The 22,998-nt window shown below is 38.8% G+C and overlaps 3 protein-coding genes across 3 annotated transcripts; all 3 read left to right on the top strand.

Annotated features, from left to right (window-relative positions):
- The first annotated feature begins 795 nt into the window (after positions 1-795).
- LOC119489346 (P2Y purinoceptor 1-like) lies at positions 796-3,335 on the top strand. Its single transcript, XM_037771651.1, has one exon. The coding sequence runs from the start codon at positions 1,100-1,102 to the stop codon at positions 2,084-2,086; it is 987 nt and encodes a 328-aa protein (XP_037627579.1). The 5' UTR covers positions 796-1,099; the 3' UTR covers positions 2,087-3,335.
- Positions 3,336-9,120: 5,785 nt separating this feature from the next.
- Positions 9,121-11,031, top strand: LOC119490103 (P2Y purinoceptor 1-like). Its single transcript, XM_037773314.1, has one exon. The coding sequence runs from the start codon at positions 9,160-9,162 to the stop codon at positions 10,159-10,161; it is 1,002 nt and encodes a 333-aa protein (XP_037629242.1). The 5' UTR covers positions 9,121-9,159; the 3' UTR covers positions 10,162-11,031.
- A 3,174-nt stretch (positions 11,032-14,205) lies between these two features.
- LOC119489357 (P2Y purinoceptor 1-like) lies at positions 14,206-15,907 on the top strand. Its single transcript, XM_037771666.1, has one exon. The coding sequence runs from the start codon at positions 14,234-14,236 to the stop codon at positions 15,218-15,220; it is 987 nt and encodes a 328-aa protein (XP_037627594.1). The 5' UTR covers positions 14,206-14,233; the 3' UTR covers positions 15,221-15,907.
- The last annotated feature ends 7,091 nt before the right edge of the window (positions 15,908-22,998 follow it).

Raw genomic sequence — 22,998 nt, 5'->3', positions numbered from 1 at the left:
GACCCCACCCACCCTGGACATGTACTGTTTGCTCCCCTTCCCTCCCGAAGGAGATACAGGACAATTAAAACACACACAAACAGACTACGAAACAGCTTTTACCCACAGGCTGTCAAGTGTGTAGAACCCCTCCCCCCCCCCCGCAAAGGCTGAGGACACTAGCTGCTGAACCATAATTTGCACTTTATGATGATCCACTTATTTATTGTTCTATTTGTGACTGAATGTTTTAATGTTTGTTTTTCACTGCAAAGAGCTGCTAAACTGTTTTTCGTTGTTTTCAATGACAATGACAATAAAGTATATCTATCTATCTATCTAGTTGCTAAAGAGTTTGCCTTCCACTTTACATCACGTAGAAGGGTTTCTTAACTTTGCATGTACTAGATAATATATCTGAGTAATGAGAGAAATAGAAATAGTGCTAGAAGCATAGGTTACTAAACTAGTGCATGAAATTCAGTTTCCATTTCTCATAAGGTTTGTCAGAGGCGCCAGAAAAAGAGAGAAATTCTACACGAGGCCACACAATCACATATAAACCTGTATTTTACTGTAGTCAAAGCTGTTTCTTGCTCACACACTTTAATCGGCTACTCTATCAAGTAAGCACAACTACAAGCCAAGTATACTTAGACTTTCCTGTATGCTTGTCAGTATGAGCCAAGTAGACTTAGACTTTTTTGTATATTTGTCAGTCTGAGCCAAATATACTTATGTATACTTTTTTTTTAAAGTATATCTCTGATAAGTACATTAAAAGTAAACTGTAAGTATGCGCTCTTATTTAAAGTTTAAAAGAAGTATACTAATAGCACACTTGAATAAACTTCTTTTTGGTAAGGGCTTGGGCTCAGCATGGATTTAATTTAGATTACTTTAATTTTATATTTTACATTTTTTAAATAAAAAAATCTGACAAACCAGCCAATCCATGTTATTTCCTGGGTACCGCCTGGTGTAGGAACTCAAAAGTGGTATGTCTACGCTGTGGCATTAAAAAGGAAGTCTTCTCTGAACCACCCATGCTGTGATTCACTTTCTACATCCTATCTCACACTCACCAAGAGAAGGAACTAACTGCTTTTCAGAAGACAGAATGAATAAATCCTCTTGTACTCGTGTTGACTTTGAATTTGCAGGCAGATTTCTGCCTGCTGTTTACATCTTAGTCTTCATCATTGGTCTGGTAGCCAATGGATGGGGATTGAAGTCTTTGCTGCAAAACTGGAAGAAGCTACAGATCATCAATGTTTTTGTTCTCAACCTTGGACTAGCAGATATTCTGTATCTCTTAACACTCCCATTTTTGATGGTGTACTACTTTAAGGGGAGTAAATGGATCTTTGGAGATACATTCTGCAAGATAACAAGATTCTGCTTCAACCTGAATTTATATGGCAGCATCGGGTTCCTGACTTGTATAAGTGTGTACAGGTACATGGCTATTGTCCATCCAGTGAGAATGATGGGAAGATCAACTCTGACTCACTCTGTGGGGATCTCAGTCATGGTTTGGTTCTTCGTGAGTGTTCAAAGTCTTCCAGACATGTTCTACAGCAAGACATTTGGAAACAAGCCTGGGAAATGTTATGATACCACCAGTAAAATCTATGTTGAGGATTACCTGAAATACTGCCTTGGATGGACACTCACTGGGTTTTGTATCCCATTCTTCATCACACTGGGCTGCTATGGACATGTGACTGTCGTTCTCTGCCGCACAAATACCACCGACAAGGTACTGAAACAGAGAAGCTTGAAGTTGTTGCTCATCACGATTCTTCTCTTCTCTGTTTGCTACATCCCCTATCATGTACTGAAGAACCTCAGCCTGTGGTCAAGAGTTTTGTCTAAACAGAATATATGCCGTGAATGGTTCAATGGAGTCTACATTGCTAAACAGATAAGTCGTGGCCTTGTGTGTCTGAACAGTGCTCTCAACCCTCTGGTTTACCTCCATGGAAGTGAAGATATTCCTGCTCAGCTCGGACAACTACTCCAGCGAGCTCGGCGGATGTCCAGCCGTCTGTTTCCGTCAAGCTCTGCTAGTGTGGCCATGACTCAGATCACAGATGAAGCTTAACACAAGAACAACGTGTGTAACAGTAAAATATTAAACATTATACTGTATAATATCTGTATATGTATAATTGTCTTTCTAATACTAATTGCCAGATCTACAGTATATTAAGTTGCGTTATGCGGTTTCGAAGGAGGAAATACTTCTTGTTTTTGTATAAGGCTATTAGTATTGCTATGTTAATTGTTTTATATAATTGTGTTGCTACCCTTGTCTTTTGTTACAGATGGTTCTGCTTGATCATGAAACTCCATATGGAAATGTGTTTTTTTTCTTTTAGAACTGCATTTAATTGTTTGTTAGACCACCACAGGTCAGTTGTGGGTAATGTTACGTCACCATTTTAGTGTGAGTGCCAACTTTGGGTCAACTTGGGCTACTTCAGTTCTTCCTTTAATCAAAAAAGGAGGAACCACGGAGATATAGAAATATTATGCATCTGCCTGTTGTAGAAAAACACACACAATATTTTGTTAGATTTTTCACTGTGTATGAGATCCTTACTTCCTATAGCTCTTACACTTCAGTGAGTCTAACAACCTGTCTATAATTATGTGTCTTCTGCTGGTACAATCCAGCATTTCTGAAGAATCTTAAGCACTGACGCCAGAAAGTTCAACTTTGGAATTGGTTGTTGACCCTGAAGTTTATCTCTGTTGATGAAAACCCTGTTGGTGGTTGTCAGATGTGTGCGATACGCAAGTAAAACTGAATATAAATTTACTATAACCTGCTTTATATACGGTTATGGTAACTGATGAAAACTTACACAACAGACAACAATTATGAATCATCCAGGAAGAAATACAGTTGATTTTAGGATATAAAGATGCAAGTTAGCTGTGCAGTTACACTGCCATGACCTTTTGGGAATATGATACAAAACAAAAACAACACAAAATATGGTCTTATCATTATTTTATCTATTAAGATTTGCATTACTTTTATAATGAGATGGTGGCCTATATTTTAGCCCAGATACATTTAGGTGCGTAGTAAACTTTGAAGTTCAGTGGACACACCTAATGGCAACAAGTCAAACTATTTGTTGAGATCTGATTTTAAGGGGTAATCTAAACTAATTTAGACCTTTTGGGGAGTATTGTTGCAATGAACAGTGGTGACAGTTGGCCCTGTGTTTCCAGTGTAATGTGTGAAATCAATGATTAACAATTACACTATTAGATTATTATTTGTTATTTCATAAATGCTGTATTACTGCCATTATTTCAATAAATTCAGATCACTTTTATATTTGTATTTAATCATCTTGTCAACATGGGAGTGGGCAAATGTGCCTGCTTTATGCAAACATATATATAATTATTATTGGAAATCAATTTACAACACAAAACAATGACAAATATTGTCCAGAAGAGGTACTGCATTTAGCATAAAAAAATATGCTCAAATCATAACATGGCAAACTCAAGCCAAACAGGCACAACAGCTGTCAGTGTGTCAGTGTGCTGACTTGACTATGACTTGCCCCAAACTGCATGTGATTATCATAAAGTGGGCATGTCTGTAAAGGGGAGACTCGTGGGTACCCATAGAACCCATTTTCATTCACATATCTTGAGTGTGGAGTGAGCGCGCGTTCATGTCTAGAGGTGGAGCGAGCTGAGCCGTCTGAGTGAAGGAGAGCAGGCAGAGGAGGAGGGTACAGCGGCTACACGAGAACGTGCATATGCGAGCGCGCATGTGTGACGACCCGCTACATTTATGCGCGTACAAAGTTACAAATAGTCCCTTTAAACTACAAGATCATCAGCAAGATCATCTTGAACTGTTCTTCAATGCAGTCTGAAGAGCTGGACATGGTACTGTCGGCTTGGACTTCCACATTAGAGGCTGTGTGTACTTACAAGAATCCGTATTTGGATATGCATTGTGGAGATTTTCTTATTATTAGGGTTTATTTACTTCAGGCTGAATATGCCTGGTTTATAGCTTTGCTTATCTGTTCTTTTGTATAGAGCCTTACACTAACCAACAAGTGGAGTGGATTGACTGGTGTGGTGATGGCGTTCATTCGCATATCACATGTTTATAACAATATAATGCCTCGTCTCTGACCAGAAGTCTGTGACTATTCAACATAACGAGCCAAAAAATGCAAATGTTATAGTTAGTTCCTGAGACTGTCCTACAAATATGATTTCATGAATCTTGTGATATCAGTTATTAATACTTTGTATGGTCACACTACTGCTACATTTGAACTATGTGGCCACATACAACCACATTCAACTTCAAGATACCGTTTTATCATTGCATCTACCCACCTTGGGAGATGACATACATTTCCTGTTTAATCTCGTAATGATAAGTTTCTAAAAATAGTATTCAACAGGTAGCGATGTTTAAAGACAAAATTGCCTCATTTACTTCAACCATTCTCGGCACCATAGTAAACTTGCTTCACATTGTTTGCTGCTTTTAGGGAGACAGAATGAAGAACACCTCTTGTCCTCGTGTCAACTTTGACTTTACAGGCAGATTTCTGCCTCCTGTTTACATCTTAGTCTTCATCATCGGTCTGGTAGTTAGTAGATGGGGATTGAAGTCTTTGCTGCACAACTGAAAGAAGCTAAAGATCATCAATGTTTTTTTTACATTAATTTCACCACAACTGCTTAGCATCAAAAACAAACTTCGGACCTTGGCAAAGGTCCTAACAGGTCCTAACAGGTCCTAACAATATGTTGTTGTTGTTTTTTTATAATAAGCATTTCAGCTTCACACAGCAGCTAGTGTGGCTGTAGACCCTTGTCTTTGCAGTTTGCTTATTTAGATCAGAGACTTAATTTAGACTTGCTCTAAATTTAAAAACAGCCTTGCACAATATTGTTAAAAATTCTGTACAAGTCTTCAGCTTCCCAACTCTCCTGCTCTGTTTTTTTTTCTTTTTTTACGTGTATGTATAAATGTTTTTTTGATATTTTTGAAGTTTACATAGTCAATTAGCTTTAATCAATGGTATTAGTTATATTTTCTGTTAATCAATCGGCCACAAAAGACTGTTAAACATGAATAAGGTAACAAAATGATAAAAAGATATGAGTTTGCATGTAAGTATAATTCTGTGTATGTAGAAAATTATTATGGAAAAGAAGTTTACATGATTAAAGTACAATTTCACTGAATCTGTGAGTCTCAGTAATGATTGTTCAAAAAGGCTTAGCAGATCATGTTCACTGCCACATGAAAATTTTATAACAATATCTTCAACACAAAGTCTGCTTTAGACATCACCAGCCCAAGATTCAACATCCACCGTGATATGCCGGAGAGAATTTTATATAGTGCTTTTTCAATGGATAGAATAATGAGCAGTGGTTGTGCACAAGCAAGCAAATGGACACAGCGCACATGTGGAGATCTTGCACATAGATTTTGTCATCTCAAATCTGCGGTTGAGGCAGTGGACATTCAAACAGGAAGTTTGTCAAATACTAGGTCATGTTTTCTTTGACTTCTCATATCCCAGCTCAACCACGGAGAGAAAGAGTTGTACTAACTTCTTTCCAGAAGACAGAATGAATAACTCCTCTTGTCCTCGTGTCAACTTGGACTTTACAAAAAGATAAAATTAGTTAAAGCCATTAATTCATTATTAGAATGTTACATACATTTATATTTCTGTTTAAATTTGCTTCTTTCTTTCTTTATCTTTTAGTCAATAGATATAGATACAGATACAGATAAAGAAAATTTGTTAATGAGATAAAAGCATGGTTGACTTTCTCCAAATCTTTAGATTGAAGATTGGGTCTGATTCGTGTAATGTTCCTTGGTTGAAAAAAGCAGGACTGAACTAGTCATATGAAGGTCAAAATGTAGCAATTAATCCCATGATTCTTTTTACACTGGGTTAATATTTTTGGGCATGAGGACCAATTACATTTGAATAATTCTGCATTGCTGCATCTGGACCTAGAAAAATAATTTCTTGTAATTCAAATACAGTTTGTTTTTCACCTAAAAGACCTAAACTATGGACTGACGCAGTTGGCCATGATGTTGATTTGGTCATAAAAATAGTTTTAATGACATATTTACACTGATAACATAATGTCTTAAAGAGAAAATTTCAATGATTTAGAAATATGTTTGTTTGATAGAATTTATGCCACAGAATGACTCCAACCTTTGTGTTGACAGATATTGTTTTCTGACATGAGCAATGCATCTTTTATCAGTTTTTGTGTGTTTGTAGTCACGTGACATTGCACTTATTTCTTAATTTTTCAGTTTTGTTGTCAATAATTCTGGAGGGATGAAACATGTCTCAATATTTTACATTTGTACTCTCAATGATTTTTGTTTTTGATGTATATATTTTTTCATATTATAGTATTTACAGATTTATATACTGGTAGTTATGTTGTAGATACTGTAGCTTTTCCCAACGTTTCATTTCATCATTCATTAATTACTATTGTGCAGTACAGTTCTGCTTCTTGCTGATAAGCTGTTAAAAACTTCCACACAGTAATACACAGCAGCATAAAAGTCATTTTTGGTATTTCATTTGAAAAATGAAGCCAAATTAATGACTAATGTTACGATTAATGGCTTTTTTTTTGTTGATGTCTTCTTTACAGTTTTGAACATAAGAATGAACTCTATGTCAGTCAGACCAGATGACCTTATTAGACATCCTGACATTTAGTGGACAAAAGAATCTAGTGCTGAGGGCAGTGCAATACATTTCTTTTTAAGATTTTCTTACACTAAGATATTACAGGAGGATTATATTAAACAGTCCCAGTAATATTGCTGATAACATACAATACAGTATCAGAAGATTCCATTAGCTCACTGTTGAGCAGCTGCAACAGAAAGTATGTTACAGGATATGGCAAATGCCACTGTTTCTAACCCTACCAGATAGCAGATACTTTGCCTCACAGTTGTATGCCACCGCCAACCAGTCAAATTAAGTTGGGCATACACTGTATGATTTTTGAAATGTTGTTGTGTAATTCCTACTCCTAGTGTACGAGTACATCGTTTGCGATGTAAAGTCAAAGCTCCTGATTTGTGTTCACACTGTTCGGTCCGATCATCAGCCACTGTATGTGTAAAATAGAAAAAAAAAAAAACAGCCTGTCGTCTCCTGCGGGCGTTCTGTTGACAGTTGTCATTAAAGATTTGTTTGAAAGCTGCGAGGCAGGTAAAGTTTGTTTGCTAGCAGAGGTTTGTGCGGATCACTATAATGCCAACAAGGCAGAAACATGCTGCCTTGGATCATCTGTGCCATCCTGTTTGTGGAAATGTTTAAAAAAAAAAAAGAGGTGCCGGCGTATATGAACTTGCAGGTGGCAAGGTAGACGTGGACAGTATGGCTTGACCATTTTGCAGAGAGAATTGGAGGTAAGTTAGCTATGTTTTACCATCTATTGTACACTGGTATCTTGATAGCTCACTGTGATTACTGTAAAAAATAAAAGAAGTAGATAAAAAGCACTAACGTTAGGGAATGCTTGTGGCTCTGCTTCAACTGTACGAGAGCCTATGGACGGCCGAGCAAAATTTCTGACATGTCAGAAATTCGTCCGACGGCTAGTCAGGAGGAGTTAATCTGTCCTCGGTTCCCCCACTCCCTGTACACTGCGCGGCCAACGACGCCCGACAAAGCTGAAATTCGGTCCGACTCTAAAATGAGTCGTGTGGCTCAAAATTCGAGCCAGAAACGGGCTGAAATCGTATAGTGTATGCCCAGCTTTACAGTTTACATCCATGTCTGTCCAAAATGTCATCACTTCATCATTTTATCCTGTTAGACATTTGTGTGAAATTGTTATAATTAGCATATGAATTCTTGAGTTATGGCTAAAAACACAGTGACCTTGACATTTGACCTTTGATCACCCAAATCGAATCAGTTTATCCTTGATTCCAAGTGGACATTTGTGCAAAAATTCCTTCCAGGTGTTCTTGAAATATCGTATTCACGAGAACGGACGGACATCCCAAAAACACAATGCCTCCAGCCACGGCTATCGCCGGCGCAGACGCATAAAATCCTCTTCTTTATCTTGAAGGAATCTATCTGAATAATGAAAAGCTGGCTACTTCTTGGAGCTGCCCCTTGACACAGAAATATGTAAGGGATAATGTACAGTGAGACAGTCATTGTTGTGAAATAAACCCCGAAGCAATTTTAACACAAAACTGGTCCGCCAGAGTCCGACACCACAACTGCGCCCATAGCAACGTTCTGTTATACATAGCAACAGTGTGCTATAAAGAAATAGCAGACCATAAAACGCCGTGATTGACCAATCAGAATTGAGTATTCAATAAAGCCGTGTAATATAATAGGCATAACATAAATGTTGTTAAACTCTCATGTTAGAAATGAAGCGTAGGTTACTTGAGCTCAACATTCAGTTTCAGCTTCTCATAAGGTTTTGTCAGAGGTGTCAGAAAAAGAAAGAAATTCTACACGTGAGGCCACACAATCACATATAAACCTGTAATTGTAGGCTAAGTTGTTACTTTGGCTCATCATGGGTTCACTTTAGATGACTTTAATTTTCTATTTAAAAAATCAGACAAACCAGCCAACCCATGTCATTTCCTGGATGACATGGGTGACATGGCAGGTGCAGGACCTCATATGTGGTGTGTGGCTAAAAGGGGAAGTCTTGTCTTCACCACCAATTCTGGTACTATCTATTCTATCTCACACTCACAGAGAGAAGGACCTATACTAACTGCTTTCCAGAAGACAACGAACAACACATTTTGTCAAAAAATCAGCTTTGACTTTTCAAGCAGATTTCTGCCTTTTTATCATCCACCGTGATATGCCGTAGAGAATTTTATATAGTGCTTTTCAATGGATAGAATAATGAGCAGTGGTTGTGCACAAGCAAGCAAATGGACACAGCGCACATGTGGAGATCTTGCACATAGATTTTGTCATCTCAAATCTGCGGTTGAGGCAGTGGACATTCAAACAGGAAGTTTGTCAAATACTAGGTCATGTTTTCTTTGACTTCTCATAAGCCAGATCAACCACGGAGGAAAAGAGTTGTACTAACTTCTTTCCAGAAGACAGAATGAATAACTCCTCTTGTCCTCGTGTCAACATTGACTTTACAACAAGATTTCTGCCTCCTGTTTTCATCTTAGTCTTCATCATTGGTCTGGTAGCCAATGGATGTGGATTGAAGTCTTTGCTGCACAACTGGAAGAAGTTAAAGATCGTCAATGTTTTTGTTCTCAACCTTGGACTAGCAGATATTCTGTATCTGCTCACACTCCCATTTTTGATGGTGTACTACTTTAAGACAGAGAATTGGATCTTTGGAGATACATTCTGCAAGATAACAAGATTCTGCTTCAATCTGAATTTATATGGCAGCATCTGGTTCCTGACTTGTATAAGTGTGTGCAGGTACCTGGCTATTGTCCATCCAGTGAGAATGATGGGAAGATTAACTGTCACTCACTCTGTGGGGATCTCAGTCATGGTTTGGCTGTTGGTGAGCATTCAAAGTCTTCCAGACATGTTCTACAGCAAAACATCTGGAAACAACATTGTGCAATGTTATGATACCACTAGTTCCATCTATGTTGAGGATTACCTGAAATACAGCCTTGGATGGACACTCACTGGGTTTTGTATCCCATTCCTCATCACACTGGGCTGCTATGGACATGTGATTGTCGTTATCTGCCGCATAAATTCCATCGACAAGGTACTGAAACAGAGAAGCTTGAAGTTGTTGTTCATCACGATTCTTCTCTTCTCTGTTTGCTACATCCCCTATCATGTATTGAAGAACCTCAGCCTCTGGTCAAGAATTTCAAGGAAACAGAATATATGCCGTGAATGGTTCAATGGAGTCTACATTGCTAAACAGATAAGTCGTGGCCTTGTGTGTCTGAACAGTGCTCTCAACCCTCTGGTTTACCTCCATGGAAGTGAAGATATTCCTGCTCGGCTCAGACGACTACTCCAGCGAGCTACTCAGTTGTTCAGCCATCCACCTCCAACAAACTCTAGTAGTGTGGCCATGGCTCAAATCACATATGAAGGTGTAACACAAGAAAAATAGTAACATGTTAAACATTATACTGTATATATTAATTGCCCGTCAAGCCGTTTTACGGCTGCCTATCGCCCCTAGTTAAATTCCCCTGGCGTAAATTGTCTGATATGCGAGTGAAATTAAACAATTGTATTCCACCATCTGCCACTGTTACACATTTATTGTACCGGCTCAAGGTTTTATCTATGTGATTGTCATATTACTGTTAACAAGCTCAAAAAAACTCAGATTAAAAAAGAAAATTCACTCTCTTCTTTTCTATTCTGAAAATGTCGCTGTTCACTTTCAGAAAGGTTTGCTGAGAGAACATGACGACATATTGTGGTTGCAGTGGGGAGGCTCCGTGCTATGTATGATTTCTTTGGATCGAAACAGGAAGTTCATAGTGCGAAGGTGTAAAAATAAAGAGGATGCAAATTGTATGAGCTTCACCGACTGCAACACCCCTGTATCAACTGCACATCAAAGGGATGCACAGGAAGACCATAAAAGAATAACAGCAGATTAATGTATATTGGTACTGGTACTGCATATATATATATACTGTGTCAGCATAGTTGTCCAAAAATCCTTCAACTTTAGTGATTTTACTGTGTGGAAAAATAGTAATCATTTTGATTAAGCATGGGTTGAGGAAAACAGTATTGGACAACATATTAAATGATGGAGATTACAGATCAGAAAAAGATAAAATAGCTCGGACGACTACTTCAGCGAGCTCGTCAGATGTCCAGCCGTCTGTTTATGTCAAACTCTGCTAGTGTGGCCATGGCTCAGATATCAGATGAAGCTTAACACAAGAAAAACGTGTTTAACAGTGAACTGTTAAACATTATACTGTATATGTCATAATATTCTTTTTAATATGCAGTTTAGAAGGGAGAATTATTTTTTTTTTGTATTATTATTTTTTTGTTATTATTATTGTGTTAATTGTTTCATTTAAGTAAAGGAAACTTTGAATTATCTGACTTCCAGTTCATTATTGGGGGGGGTTGTATTTATTACCTAGACATACATCATCCATCATTTGGTTCAAATAGGCTTTTCAGATTGAATATTTTCCACATTCTTTATGATTACAAAGCTGTTATTGTGTTATTAAGGAAAGGGATTTAATCAAATCTGATGCATCCTTAAATTATATTAATTTTTAAAAATGTTATATTAAAACCATTGGTGCAAAATAACTGAGTACATTTACTCAAGTACTACAGGCTACTTAAGTACAATTTTTGACTTTATACTTCTACTTCATTACATCTCAGTGGCAAATATTGTAATTTTTACTGCAATACATTTATTTGGTAACTTAAGTTACTTACAGATTATCAATTTATACATTTTGATACATTTTGATATATAGTATATATAATTCTGAAATGAGCCATTCTGCATAATTAATACTTTTACTTTTGGTACTTTAAGAATGTTTTGATGCTAATACTTGTATTTTTTATAAATGTCGGATAACATTTGGATTCAGGACTTTTACTTGTAACAGAGTATTTCTACACTGTGGTGTTAGTGCTTTTACTTAAGTTAAAGATCTCAGTACTTCTTCCACCACTGATTAAAACCAGTTCATGTTAGTAATTTCAAGCAAATGTTCACTGTGAATTTATAGAAAATAGCAGTAAGCACATCTCCATGTCTTGAACAGTATCGCGTGCCAGGTAGTGGTAAGAACAGAAGAAACAAATCACCGGCACTCACAGATAAAGAGTCTTTTTTAGTTTATTTTGGGCAAACAAAGGAATGCGTTTCAGCTATAAGCCGTCATCAGCCACTGTGAATTTATAACAACAGACTGTTAAAATCATAGGCAGTAAGATAAATGTTTACTGTTGTTAAGTTAATTTAAATACAGTTGCTAAGCACATGAAAAGCCTACAAAACAAAACATAACATGGTCTGTCTTGACGTTTATTTAATTAAATTGATTTATTTGTATTTATTACTTGTTGTTATAAACTTTCAACCTGATCACCTGTCATTGTAAAGGTCGAGGGGCGCAGGGCCAACTTAAGGCATAGGCCATATAGGCGGTTGCCTAAGGCGCCATCTTCCGGGGGGCGCTGGTCACCCAGTAAATTTTTTTTATTTATTTATTTATTTTTTAAATGATGGCGGGTGCCCTTCCTCATTTTCTGCATTGAGGTAAGAAATGCGAATTTCACCCCAATTGGTTTGTTTTGCAAGATTTTGCAACTTCCGGGTTTCTGTTCTGTCTTCCATGTAATTATTACACCACCTTCTATTTCAGCTTGGCAGACTTATAGTATCACATCTCACGAAATAAACGACCAACATGTCCTGCAGAAAAGGCCTGTTGGCAGAAACAGAGAGGACAGTTAAATGAAAATGTTGTTTAACTGAGCCACGACCAGGCTACAGAATAAAATGATACTGCTAATTTAGTATTGGAAACATTTAAAAGGTCTGCACATAACAATAACGCCAAACTCATTCTTTGGAGCAGATACATTTTTACTCATCATTACTTGAATGTAGCATCTTGTTGAAATGCTCTTTTATCAGCTCTGTACTTGTGATCATATCACAGTTTGCTGCATATATCCAAAGTCTAGCCCAGTTACCTCATGTTTCAGGGTAGTGGCGTGCCCTTAAACATGTCTTGTCTTATCTGCCAACCTCACAGGTCGAGTTGAACAAGTGCTCTTGTCTTTAACAAGAATACACTCAGCTTTACAGAAGGGAAAAAGGCCTCAAATGAAGCATTTTATTTAGTAAATGTATTATATGAAGACAGATGTTCAGTCTTTCTGGATAAACTTATTTCCCATATTCATCATTTAATCATTGTCTGCTACTCCTCAACTTGGCAGCTGTCAGAGCATTCCTGGAGTTGTTACTATGCATCTACACTGAAGGTGTATTTGTCGCGTGATAAACATCACAAAATGACTTAACTCTACTGTGTACAAACTCTTACACAGTTGGATGTGAGATTGCGTTGTCAGCACTAATTAACTTGGGCAACTTCCTCATCTGCTGTTATACTTGACCGATAAAACATTGCAGATTAGGTTTGTAAACTATTATTCCTCATTATTAAGCCCCATATATTTGCAGTTGATGTTTGATGACACAAGGATTGATAAGACTTTTTGGGGGGAATTTTTCATGCTACTAATATCAATACCCAAATGGTCTTGTGTACTTTCTAGTGATAGTCAGCTGACATCCACTTCCTCCTGTCTCATTCCGGTCTGCTCAGCTCTGCTGTGGTTTATGTCATGTTGTATCCAGTCATTTAGTTGCTAAAGAGTTTGCCTTCCACTTTACATCATGTAGAAGGGTTTCTTAACTTTGCATGTACTAGATAATATATCTGAGTAATGAGAAGCTGTCTAATTCTTGAGGCTACATGACACAGAAATATAATAGGCATAACTTAAACTTTAAAAACTCTCATGTTAGAAATAGTGCTAGAAGCATAGGTTACTAAACTAGTGCATGAAATTCAGTTTCCATTTCTCATAAATGTTGCTCATAAAGGTTTGTCAGAGGCGCCAGAAAAAGAGAGAAATTCTACGCGAGGCCACACAATCACATATAAACCTGTATTTTACTGTAGTCGAAGCTGTTACTTGATCACACACTTTAATCGGCTACTCTATCAAGTAAGCACAACTACAAGCCAAGTATACCTTTCTGTAGGCCTACAAGGCAAGAATACTTAATTATATTTTTCTTAAGTATATCTTGATCAAAAGATTAAGTTAAAATGGGCCTATAATCCAAGTATACTTAGACTTTTTTGTATATTTGTCAGTGTGAGCCAAATATACTTATGTATACTTTTTTTTTAAAGTATATCTCTGATAAGTACATTAAAAGTAAACTGTAAGTATGCTCTCTTATTTAAAGTTTAAAAGAAGTATACTAATAGCACACTTGAATAAACTTCTTTTTGGTAAGGGCTTGGGCTCAGCATGGATTTAATTTAGATTACTTTAATTTTATATTTTACATTTTTTAAATAAAAAACATCTTTCTACATCCTATCTCATACTCACCAAGAGAAGGAACTAACTGCTTTCCAGAAGACAGAATGAATAAATCCTCTTGTCCTCGTGTTGACTTTGACTTTGCAGGCAGATTTCTGCCTCCTGTTTTCATTTTAGTCTTCATCATTGGTCTGGTAGCCAATGGATGGGGATTGAAGTCTTTGCTGCAAAACTGGAAGAAGCTAAAGATCATCAATGTTTTTGTTCTCAACCTTGGACTAGCAGATATTCTGTATCTCTTAACACTCCCATTTTTGATGGTGTACTACATTAAGACAGAGAATTGGATCTTTGGAGATACATTCTGCAAGATAACAAGATTCTGCTTCAATCTGAATTTATATGGCAGCATCGGGTTCCTGACTTGTATAAGTGTGTACAGGTACATGGCTATTGTCCATCCAGTGAGAATGATGGGAAGATCAACTCTGACTCACTCTGTGGGGATCTCAGTCATGGTTTGGTTCTTTGTGAGTGTTCAAAGTCTTCCAGACATGTTCTACAGCAAGACATTTGGAAACAAGCCTGGGAAATGTTATGATACCACCAGTAAAATCTATGTTGAGGATTACCTGAAATACAGCCTTGGATGGACACTCACTGGGTTTTGCATCCCATTCCTCATCACACTGGGCTGCTATGGACATGTGATTGTCGTTCTCTGCCGCACAAATGCCACTGACACGGTACTGAAACAGAGAAGCTTGAAGTTGTTGCTCATCTTGATTCTTCTCTTCTCTGTTTGCTACATCCCCTATCATGTACTGAAGAACCTCAATCTCTGGTCAAGAGTTCTGTCCAAACAGATGATATGCCTTGAATGGTCCAATGGAGTCTACATTGCTAAACAGATAAGTCGTGGCCTTGTGTGTCTGAACAGTGCTCTCAACCCTCTGGTTTACCTCCATGGAAGTGAAGATATTCCTGCTCAGCTCGGACTACTACTCCAGCGAGCTCGTCGGATGTCCAGCCGTCTGTCTCCGTCAAGCTCTGCTAGTGTGGCCATGGCTCAGATCACAGATGAAGCTTAACACAAGAACAACGTGTGTAACAGTAAAATATTAAACATTATACTGTATAATATCTGTATATGTATAATTGTCTTTCTAATACTAATTGCCAGATCTACAGTATATTAAGTTGCGTTATGCGGTTTCGAAGGAGGAAATACTTCTTGTTTTTGAATAAGGCTATTAGTATCGCTATGTTAATTGTTTTATATAATTGTGTTGCTACCCTTGTCTTTTGTTACAGATGGTTCTGCTTGATCATGAAACTCCATATGGAAATGTGTTATTTGTTTTTTAGAACTGCATTTAATTGTTTGTTAGACCACCACAGGTCAGTCGTGGGTAATGTGACGTCATCATTTTAGTGTGACCGCCAACTTTGGGTCAACTTGGGCTACTTCAGTTCTTCCTTTAATCAAAAAAGGAGGAACCACGGAGATATAGAAATATTATGCATCTGCCTGTTGTATAAAAAAACACACAATATTTTGTTAGATTTTTCACTGTGTATGAGATCCTTACTTCCTATAGCTCTTACACTTCAGTGAGTCTAACAACCTGTCTATAATTATGTGTCTTCTGCTGGTACAATCCAGCGTTTCTGAAGAATCTTAAGCACTGACGCCAGAAAGTTCAACTTTGGAATTGGTTGTTGACCCTGAAGTTTATCTCTGTTGATGAAAACCCTGTTGGTGGTTGTCAGATGTGTGTGATACGCAAGTAAAACTGAATATAAATTTACTATAACCTGCTTTATAGATGGTTATGGTAACTGATGAAAACTTACACAACAGCCAAAAATGATGAATCATCCAGGAAGAAATACAGTTGATTTTAGGATATAAAGATGCAAGTTAGCTGTGCAGTTACACTGCCATGACCTTTTGGGAATATGATACAAAACAAAAACAACACAAAATATGGTCTTATCATTATTTTATTTATTAAGATTTGTATTACTTTAATAATGAAATGGTGGCCTATATTTTAGCCCAGATAAATTTAGGTGCGTAGTAAACTTTGAAGTTCAGTGGACACACCTAATGGCAACAAGTCAAACTATTTGTTGAGATCTGATTTTGAGGGGTAATCTAAACTAATTTAGACCTTTTGGGGAGTATTGTTGCAATGAACAGTGGTGACAGTTGGCCCTGTGTTTCCAGTGTAATGTGTGAAATCAATGATTAACAATTACACTATTAGATTATTATTTGTTATTTCATAAATGCTGTATTACTGCCATTATTTCAATAAATTCAGATCACTTTTATTAATCTTTATTGTTACCTTTATTTTGTTATTTAGGCTACTACTATTTGCCTGTTATTACAATATCGATAAGGTGCCTGAAAAGTAACGTAATAGTAGACTAATTACAGTAGCAGCGTTGGGGTACTGATTGAAAACCTGATCGCTATATGGAGGAAGACATTTCATGTAAACTATATTATATTTATAGGGACAAGTAGCAGCTCTTAACAAAGTAAAATAAGCCAAAGTAATTATGGCAAATTACTTATTTATATTTCTCACAACATAGCTAAGTAATACAGTTCATGTAATGTGAGGTCTATTGATACTAGCATCTAGCAGCGATTGTAGGCTAGTATTGAGATTTTAAGTAACTGGAGACAAAACCTTTTTTTTTCCTACTCCACCTAGATCATAAACTCTTGAATCTAAAAACGACTCATTAAAATCGGTTGAGAAATGTATATGTTATAGTGCTTTTTGGCTGGACCGCAGAGGGCCAGCCCTACAAACGCAAAAGTCTGTCACTGAGTGACTGACTGAGTGATGAAGTTACAGGATTGGTCGGCCGACTCATTGGTCGTTGCTCTTTCAGAATGAAAAGGCGGGGAACAGTTCTGTGTTTATGTTTTCTGAGGAGCGTGTCAGCGGTTCAATGTATCATTACATAGTGCTGTTGTTGTACATGTGCTATTGTTTATGTTCGTTTAAGTTACGTTATGTTGTGCTTCGTATTGTTTTACCGTGCATTCACTCCAAGCGTGAAGGAAATTTTCGCCTGTCTTTCCTCCTGACTGTATCTAGCAAGCCACACATCGCTACTAAAGTAATAATAATGATAATAATAATAATAATAATAATACAATAAACGGATCAAAATATGCCGAAATAACGACATTATGATGTCGATTTGTAAAAAGACAGAATTAATGCTTTGTCAAGTCTGTCCGCAACACAGCAAGCAAACAAGTTTTAAAATGCTTGTTTTCTGAACGGAGTTCGGATCGATCAATGCCAGGCTAGGCTAACATTGTAGCAGCTCCATCAACACTCAACATAACGTCATCTAGGCATAAATACGGCAGCGACGTTGTTTTAAATGGATCAAAAGTGTGCCGAAATAACTACATAATGATGCTGATTAGTAAAAAGTCTGAATTCATGCTTTGTCAGGTCTGTCCGCAAGACGACAAGCAAACAACTTTTAAAATGCTTGTTTTCTGAATGGAGTTCGGATCGATCAGTGCCAGGCTATGCAGCTGCTCAATCAACACTCCATCTAGGAATAAATACGACAGCAACGACGTCAGTGATGACAGCGGGAGAATCTCAACGCTGAGAAACTTTATGAAGTATGTATATATTGTTAAATAACACTTATATGATGAACACTTTTCATACACATGCTTTAATAAAAAACTGAAATACTTTTAACCTTGCATACTGTATGTCATGCTAATACCTTTTCACCTTGTATAAAATGTATAATAACTAGTAAATGTTACCATTTACTATGACTGAATGTCATTTGCTTCATTATAAGTTGTCCTTCAATCAAACATAAGTCGAAAAAACTGTTCACAAAACATAATAGACATGACCACTGACTATTTGTGTAACAATTTAGCCGCAACTTCACATACTGACCATATACGTCCAGGCATATACTCGGTTTTGACCGAGTCTTTTTATCTAGAAAAACGGCAGCTCTCCCATTCACTTGTATTTGTTTACCGGCCAGTCCTGCCTTCCCCAATATGGCGGCGACGCTGACGTATCATAGCAACAGGCTGAAGCCGTTCTCTTAAGCGGCCTACAATGGGGTATGTTTACTGTTGTTTTAATAAAGTTAATTTAAACACAAACAGACATTAAATTAATTTAATTTAATTTGATTAATGAATATTTATTATTTGTTGTTATAAACTTTCAGCCTAAACCCTTGTCGTCATGGTAACGGTGGAGGGCGGGTTGTAGTGGTGAGAGGCTGCAGGGTGAAGCTGACAGCTAATCACATGCAGCCATGGAAACAAAGCTAACAAAGCTCATGTCAGCCAACTGTGTATGTCGCTAACTTCGGTCAACGCAGAGTTAAACCACCTGGCTGGGGACTAGTTGCACCGTACAGAAGGTAAATAACGTTAAGTGTGTGTGTTTTTTAATACTGTACCAATTCAATGCGGTTTGAAAAGAATTATGCTAATCTAGCGACATTAGCATAGTTGTCAGTGTGGCAGCAGCGTGTGTTACTGATGTGTGTGTGTTAGCCTGTGGTGGAAAAAATACTCTGTTACAAGTAAAAGTACTGCATTCAATATGTTACTTAAGTAAAGCTACAGTATTAAAGTATTTTCATCAAAATGCACCAAAATAGAAAAGTGCTCATTATGTAGAATTTCTCATTTCAGAATCACATATTACTGGATTATAATTATGGATGCATTAATGTCTTCATCACTTTAATGTTGCAGCTGGTAAACGTGAGGCTGATTTTTATTGTTTTATCTACTGCTTGGTAGCTTAATTTATTCTAATCAAAATGTATAAGTGATTTATGTTGTATTAATCCTCTCGTTTCAATCACACATCAAATCCGTCACTAAATCTGCATTCTACCACCTCAAAAACATTTCCCGACTCTGGCTATCACTCTCCGACTCCATGGCAGAGACCCTCATTCACGCCTTCATCACCTCCCGTCTGGACTACTGTAATGGAGTCCTGTCCGGGGTACCCAGCAAAGCCCTGGACAGGCTCCAGTATGTCTATAACTCAGCTGCCAGGGTTCTCACCCGCACTAGGCCCTGGCAGCACATCACCCCCACACTCATCCACCTTCACTGGCTTCCAATCAAGTCCTGCATCACCTATAAACTCCTCCTTCTCACATACAAATCCCTCCATGCCCCTCAGTACCTAACCGACCTTCTCCACCCCTACACTCCATCCCGGAAACTACGATCCTCCGACACTGGTCTGCTCTCCACCCACCCACACCCGGCTGATGTTGGATTTATTATGTACAAAAGTGCTTACAATGACCTGCAATAACCTGATTGTTGGATTTGTTGTGTGTGAAGTGTTTGCGAGGACAGGGAGGATGGCATGCTCTGTTCTTTTTTCAAGGCCAAAGGGAGGAAGGAGTCAGAAAGAGATAACCAAGAAGAAGACATGCAGCAGAAACATCACGTGCCATAAGCTCATGAATATTAATATTGTGTAAACCATGAATAGGCTGGATCAGGGATAGCTCGGGGTTCAGACTTCACGAACTGACCCATGCACTGTATGTTGTCAGGGACATGTAGGTTGGATCCAGATATCTGTAAACTCTTTTATTTTACTTATGCAACATTAAGTGTTCGGAATAAATTGTATTATTATGCTTTAACCCGTCTGTTTGGAAATTCTCTTTGTCACACAAGATTAACCAGCACGTAACTGGGCCTTGACCTCTCGGAGGTAGAAGGCCAGTTCCTTCAATTGGTGACCCCGACGTGATCTTCGGCATTGAGAAGCGTGTCCAAAGGACGGACAGACCGGCGAGAGAGAGAAAGGGATCCCTGAAATCTTAAAGGTGAGCAGAACCTGTTTTATCGAACTCTGCATATTGGCTTACTCTAAATTATCTCTCTTGTTGTGCTGAATCTCCTTTGTAGTGATAAATGTTGCAGAAGTAAAGACTTTCTCAATTAAAGCTGCCCTTTTGGTAAATCCAAGAGGAGGAAAGCTGAATTAAAGCTGCCCTTTTGGTAAATCCAAGAGGAGGAAAGCTGAATTAAAGCTGCCCTTTTGGTAAATCCAAGAGGAGGAAAGCTGAATTAAAGCTGCCCTTTTGGTAAATCCAAGAGGAGGAAAGCTGAATTAAAGCTGCCCTTTTGGTAAATCCAAGAGGAGGAAAGCTGAATTAAAGCTGCCCTTTTGGTAAATCCAAAAGGAGGAAAGCTGAATTAAAGCTGCCCTTTTAGTAAAGCTAAAAGGAGGAAAGCTGAATTAAAGCTGCCCTTTTAGTAAAGCTAAAAGGAGGAAAGCTGAATTAAAGCTGCCCTTTTAGTAGAACTAAAAGGAGGAAAGCTGAATTAATTTAGGGGAGCAAGCTGCCCTTTTGGTAAAGACTAAGAGGAGGAAAGCTGCCCGTTTAGTAATAAAAACTGTATGAGTGTACATTAATAACTAGTATTCAGAGGAAAATTAAAACTTACTGTTGATACTGGGCCAACATCGCTGGAACATCAAAGTGTCCAGTAGAAGCTTATGTTGGTAGGATCACAGCGAGGGGCATAGCGACCCATTTACTCTGAATCTAGTTACTGTCATAAACTGAATAAACCTGTGTGAAATAGTACTGGACAGAATGGACGGAGAATTTGACAAAGACTGTGAGGAACGGGGTGGCTGTGGGCCTCCCCGTTTATCATTTGGACAGCAATGGGCTAAAGTCAGGACCAATGTAATCTGTACATTTGATCCCAAGACTAGAAATAAAGAGACTGAAGACCTAGATGAGTGGTATAACATGACAGTGAAGGAAGGGCATTTTCCAGCCACGGGAAGTGAAGCCAAATTTATGCCAGTAATGAGAGCATTAATACAGGTGGTTCATAGAAAGCTGCTGCAAGCAAGAGAAGACAAAGAAAAGGGAAATATGTTTGTAAGGAGGAAATTGAGGAAGGAAGAAGACGAGTTGGCAAGTATATTGGTAAAATATAATGTGATACAGATGGCTGCACTATCAGCCTTAGGCAGCCAGACGAAAGCCACCCACGCAAAAACCGCTGAAGCAAAACCACTAGTGAAACCCTCACCCAGTCCTAGCGCACCCCCACCACCAAACCCACATACTAGCCAGCCGCCACATTACATGTCCCTCCATCAGCAGTACCCACCTGGCCCACATCCCAACCCCCCTCCTTATCCTCCTCCTACCCCTAGTCCGGTACCAACCCCACAGGACAGTGATTATACAAACGAAGTTATGGCACCATTGTTTCAAGTGTTAGGTGGTACTTTGGAACTTTAACCCCTACGCTACCTCCTTCGGTAATGCTATTAGACAAAAGTATCCCATACCAGCGGGCAAGCTCCACAGCTTGGTGTTTAAGATTAAGAACGGGGAGAGTGGACGCACGTTCATAGAAAGAGCAAAGACAGAGTGGGCGGGGGCTACGGGGGTGAACCCAGATAAAGAATCACAGCAGCCTCTGTTCAGAATAGCTCTGTTAAAACATGCTCCGGAAGGAGTTAAGAGAAAGATGGAAGAGAATCCAGATATGGCAGGGGCAAAATCATCAAGATGGGAAACACATTTCTGTCATCATCAGGATGCAGAAACCAAGGAGGAGGAAGAGGAAAGTGAGTCATTAAAAGAGATGGTAGCTCAGTTGACTAAATTACAGTTGGCAGACGCACGGACTCGTGCGACAGATAAAAAAAAGGGAGGGAAAGAAAAAGATACCCAGATGGCTCAAAATGTAGCACCAGCTCCAGCCCCGCCACAGAATCCTTATCCACTGCAGGGCCAGTCACAGGCTATGTATCAACCCCAGTATCATGTTCCTTACCAAGCTGCCCCATATCAGCAGCCCCCTTATCATGAAGGCCGGAATAGAGGCAGAGGGAGAGGAGGAGGCAGGGGGAGAGGGTATGCCCAACCAAGAGGAGGCAGTTGTTACATCTGCGAAAGCCCGGATCACTGGGCACGTGACTGTCCTCAGAAACAACAACAGCAGATGAGAGGGCCTCCACAGCAGTCATATCAGCCAACAATACAGACTCCACCAAACCAACAGCTAGCTCCAATGCAGGCATACAGCGGGTACTCTGCGCAGGGACCTCCACCTGGTCCATATACACCAGGAATGTTCCCATAGGGGTGCCCGACGGAGATGGAGGGGTAGGGGCTGGCAGAGCCCTGTCTCCAGTTGACAGTGAACGGAAAGCGAAGATGGTTCATGGTGGATACGGGAGCACGTTACTCCACCTTAGCTGAACCTATGTGTTCCCTTTCCTCTCACTATGTTTCCGTTTTGGGATTTTCCGGCACTGAACAAAGACTGCCTTTTACTGTTCCCCTTCCTGTCCGGCTTGGGAGACAGGTGATGGAGCACCCCTTTTTGTATGCACCTGATTGTCCACGTGATCTCCTGGGAAGAGATGTTTTGGCAGCACTGGGGGCTTCTGTACATTGTTCACCAGAAGCTGTGATAGTGAGTTTCCCCGGAGGAGAAGAAATGGTGTGCTCCTCGCCCTCCAGTGCTGATCGCATGTGCATGTTGAGTCCTGATACCTCACCTGATGCCCCACCACCCTGTGCAGACATATATTGGGCCCTGCTAGCCGACAGAAACCCTCTGATTGACTTTTACAACATGTGGCAACCATGGATTAGGGCTCTACACCCTTACCTCCCTGTTCCCGATCCTCTCCACTGCACTCTGAATTATGACAGAAATAATGATCTTATGTATCAAGATGAGTTCCAACAGAACCTGTTAGATACAACCTGGGGGATAGGAGTAAGAGATGTTTATATAGCACCAGCAGGAGTA

The sequence above is a fragment of the Sebastes umbrosus genome, chromosome 6 (genome assembly GCF_015220745.1).
Source record: "Sebastes umbrosus isolate fSebUmb1 chromosome 6, fSebUmb1.pri, whole genome shotgun sequence".
Lineage (NCBI taxonomy): Eukaryota > Metazoa > Chordata > Actinopteri > Perciformes > Sebastidae > Sebastes > Sebastes umbrosus.
Note: the sequence above shows the minus strand (reverse complement) of the source record. Positions and strands in the feature narration are given on the sequence as shown.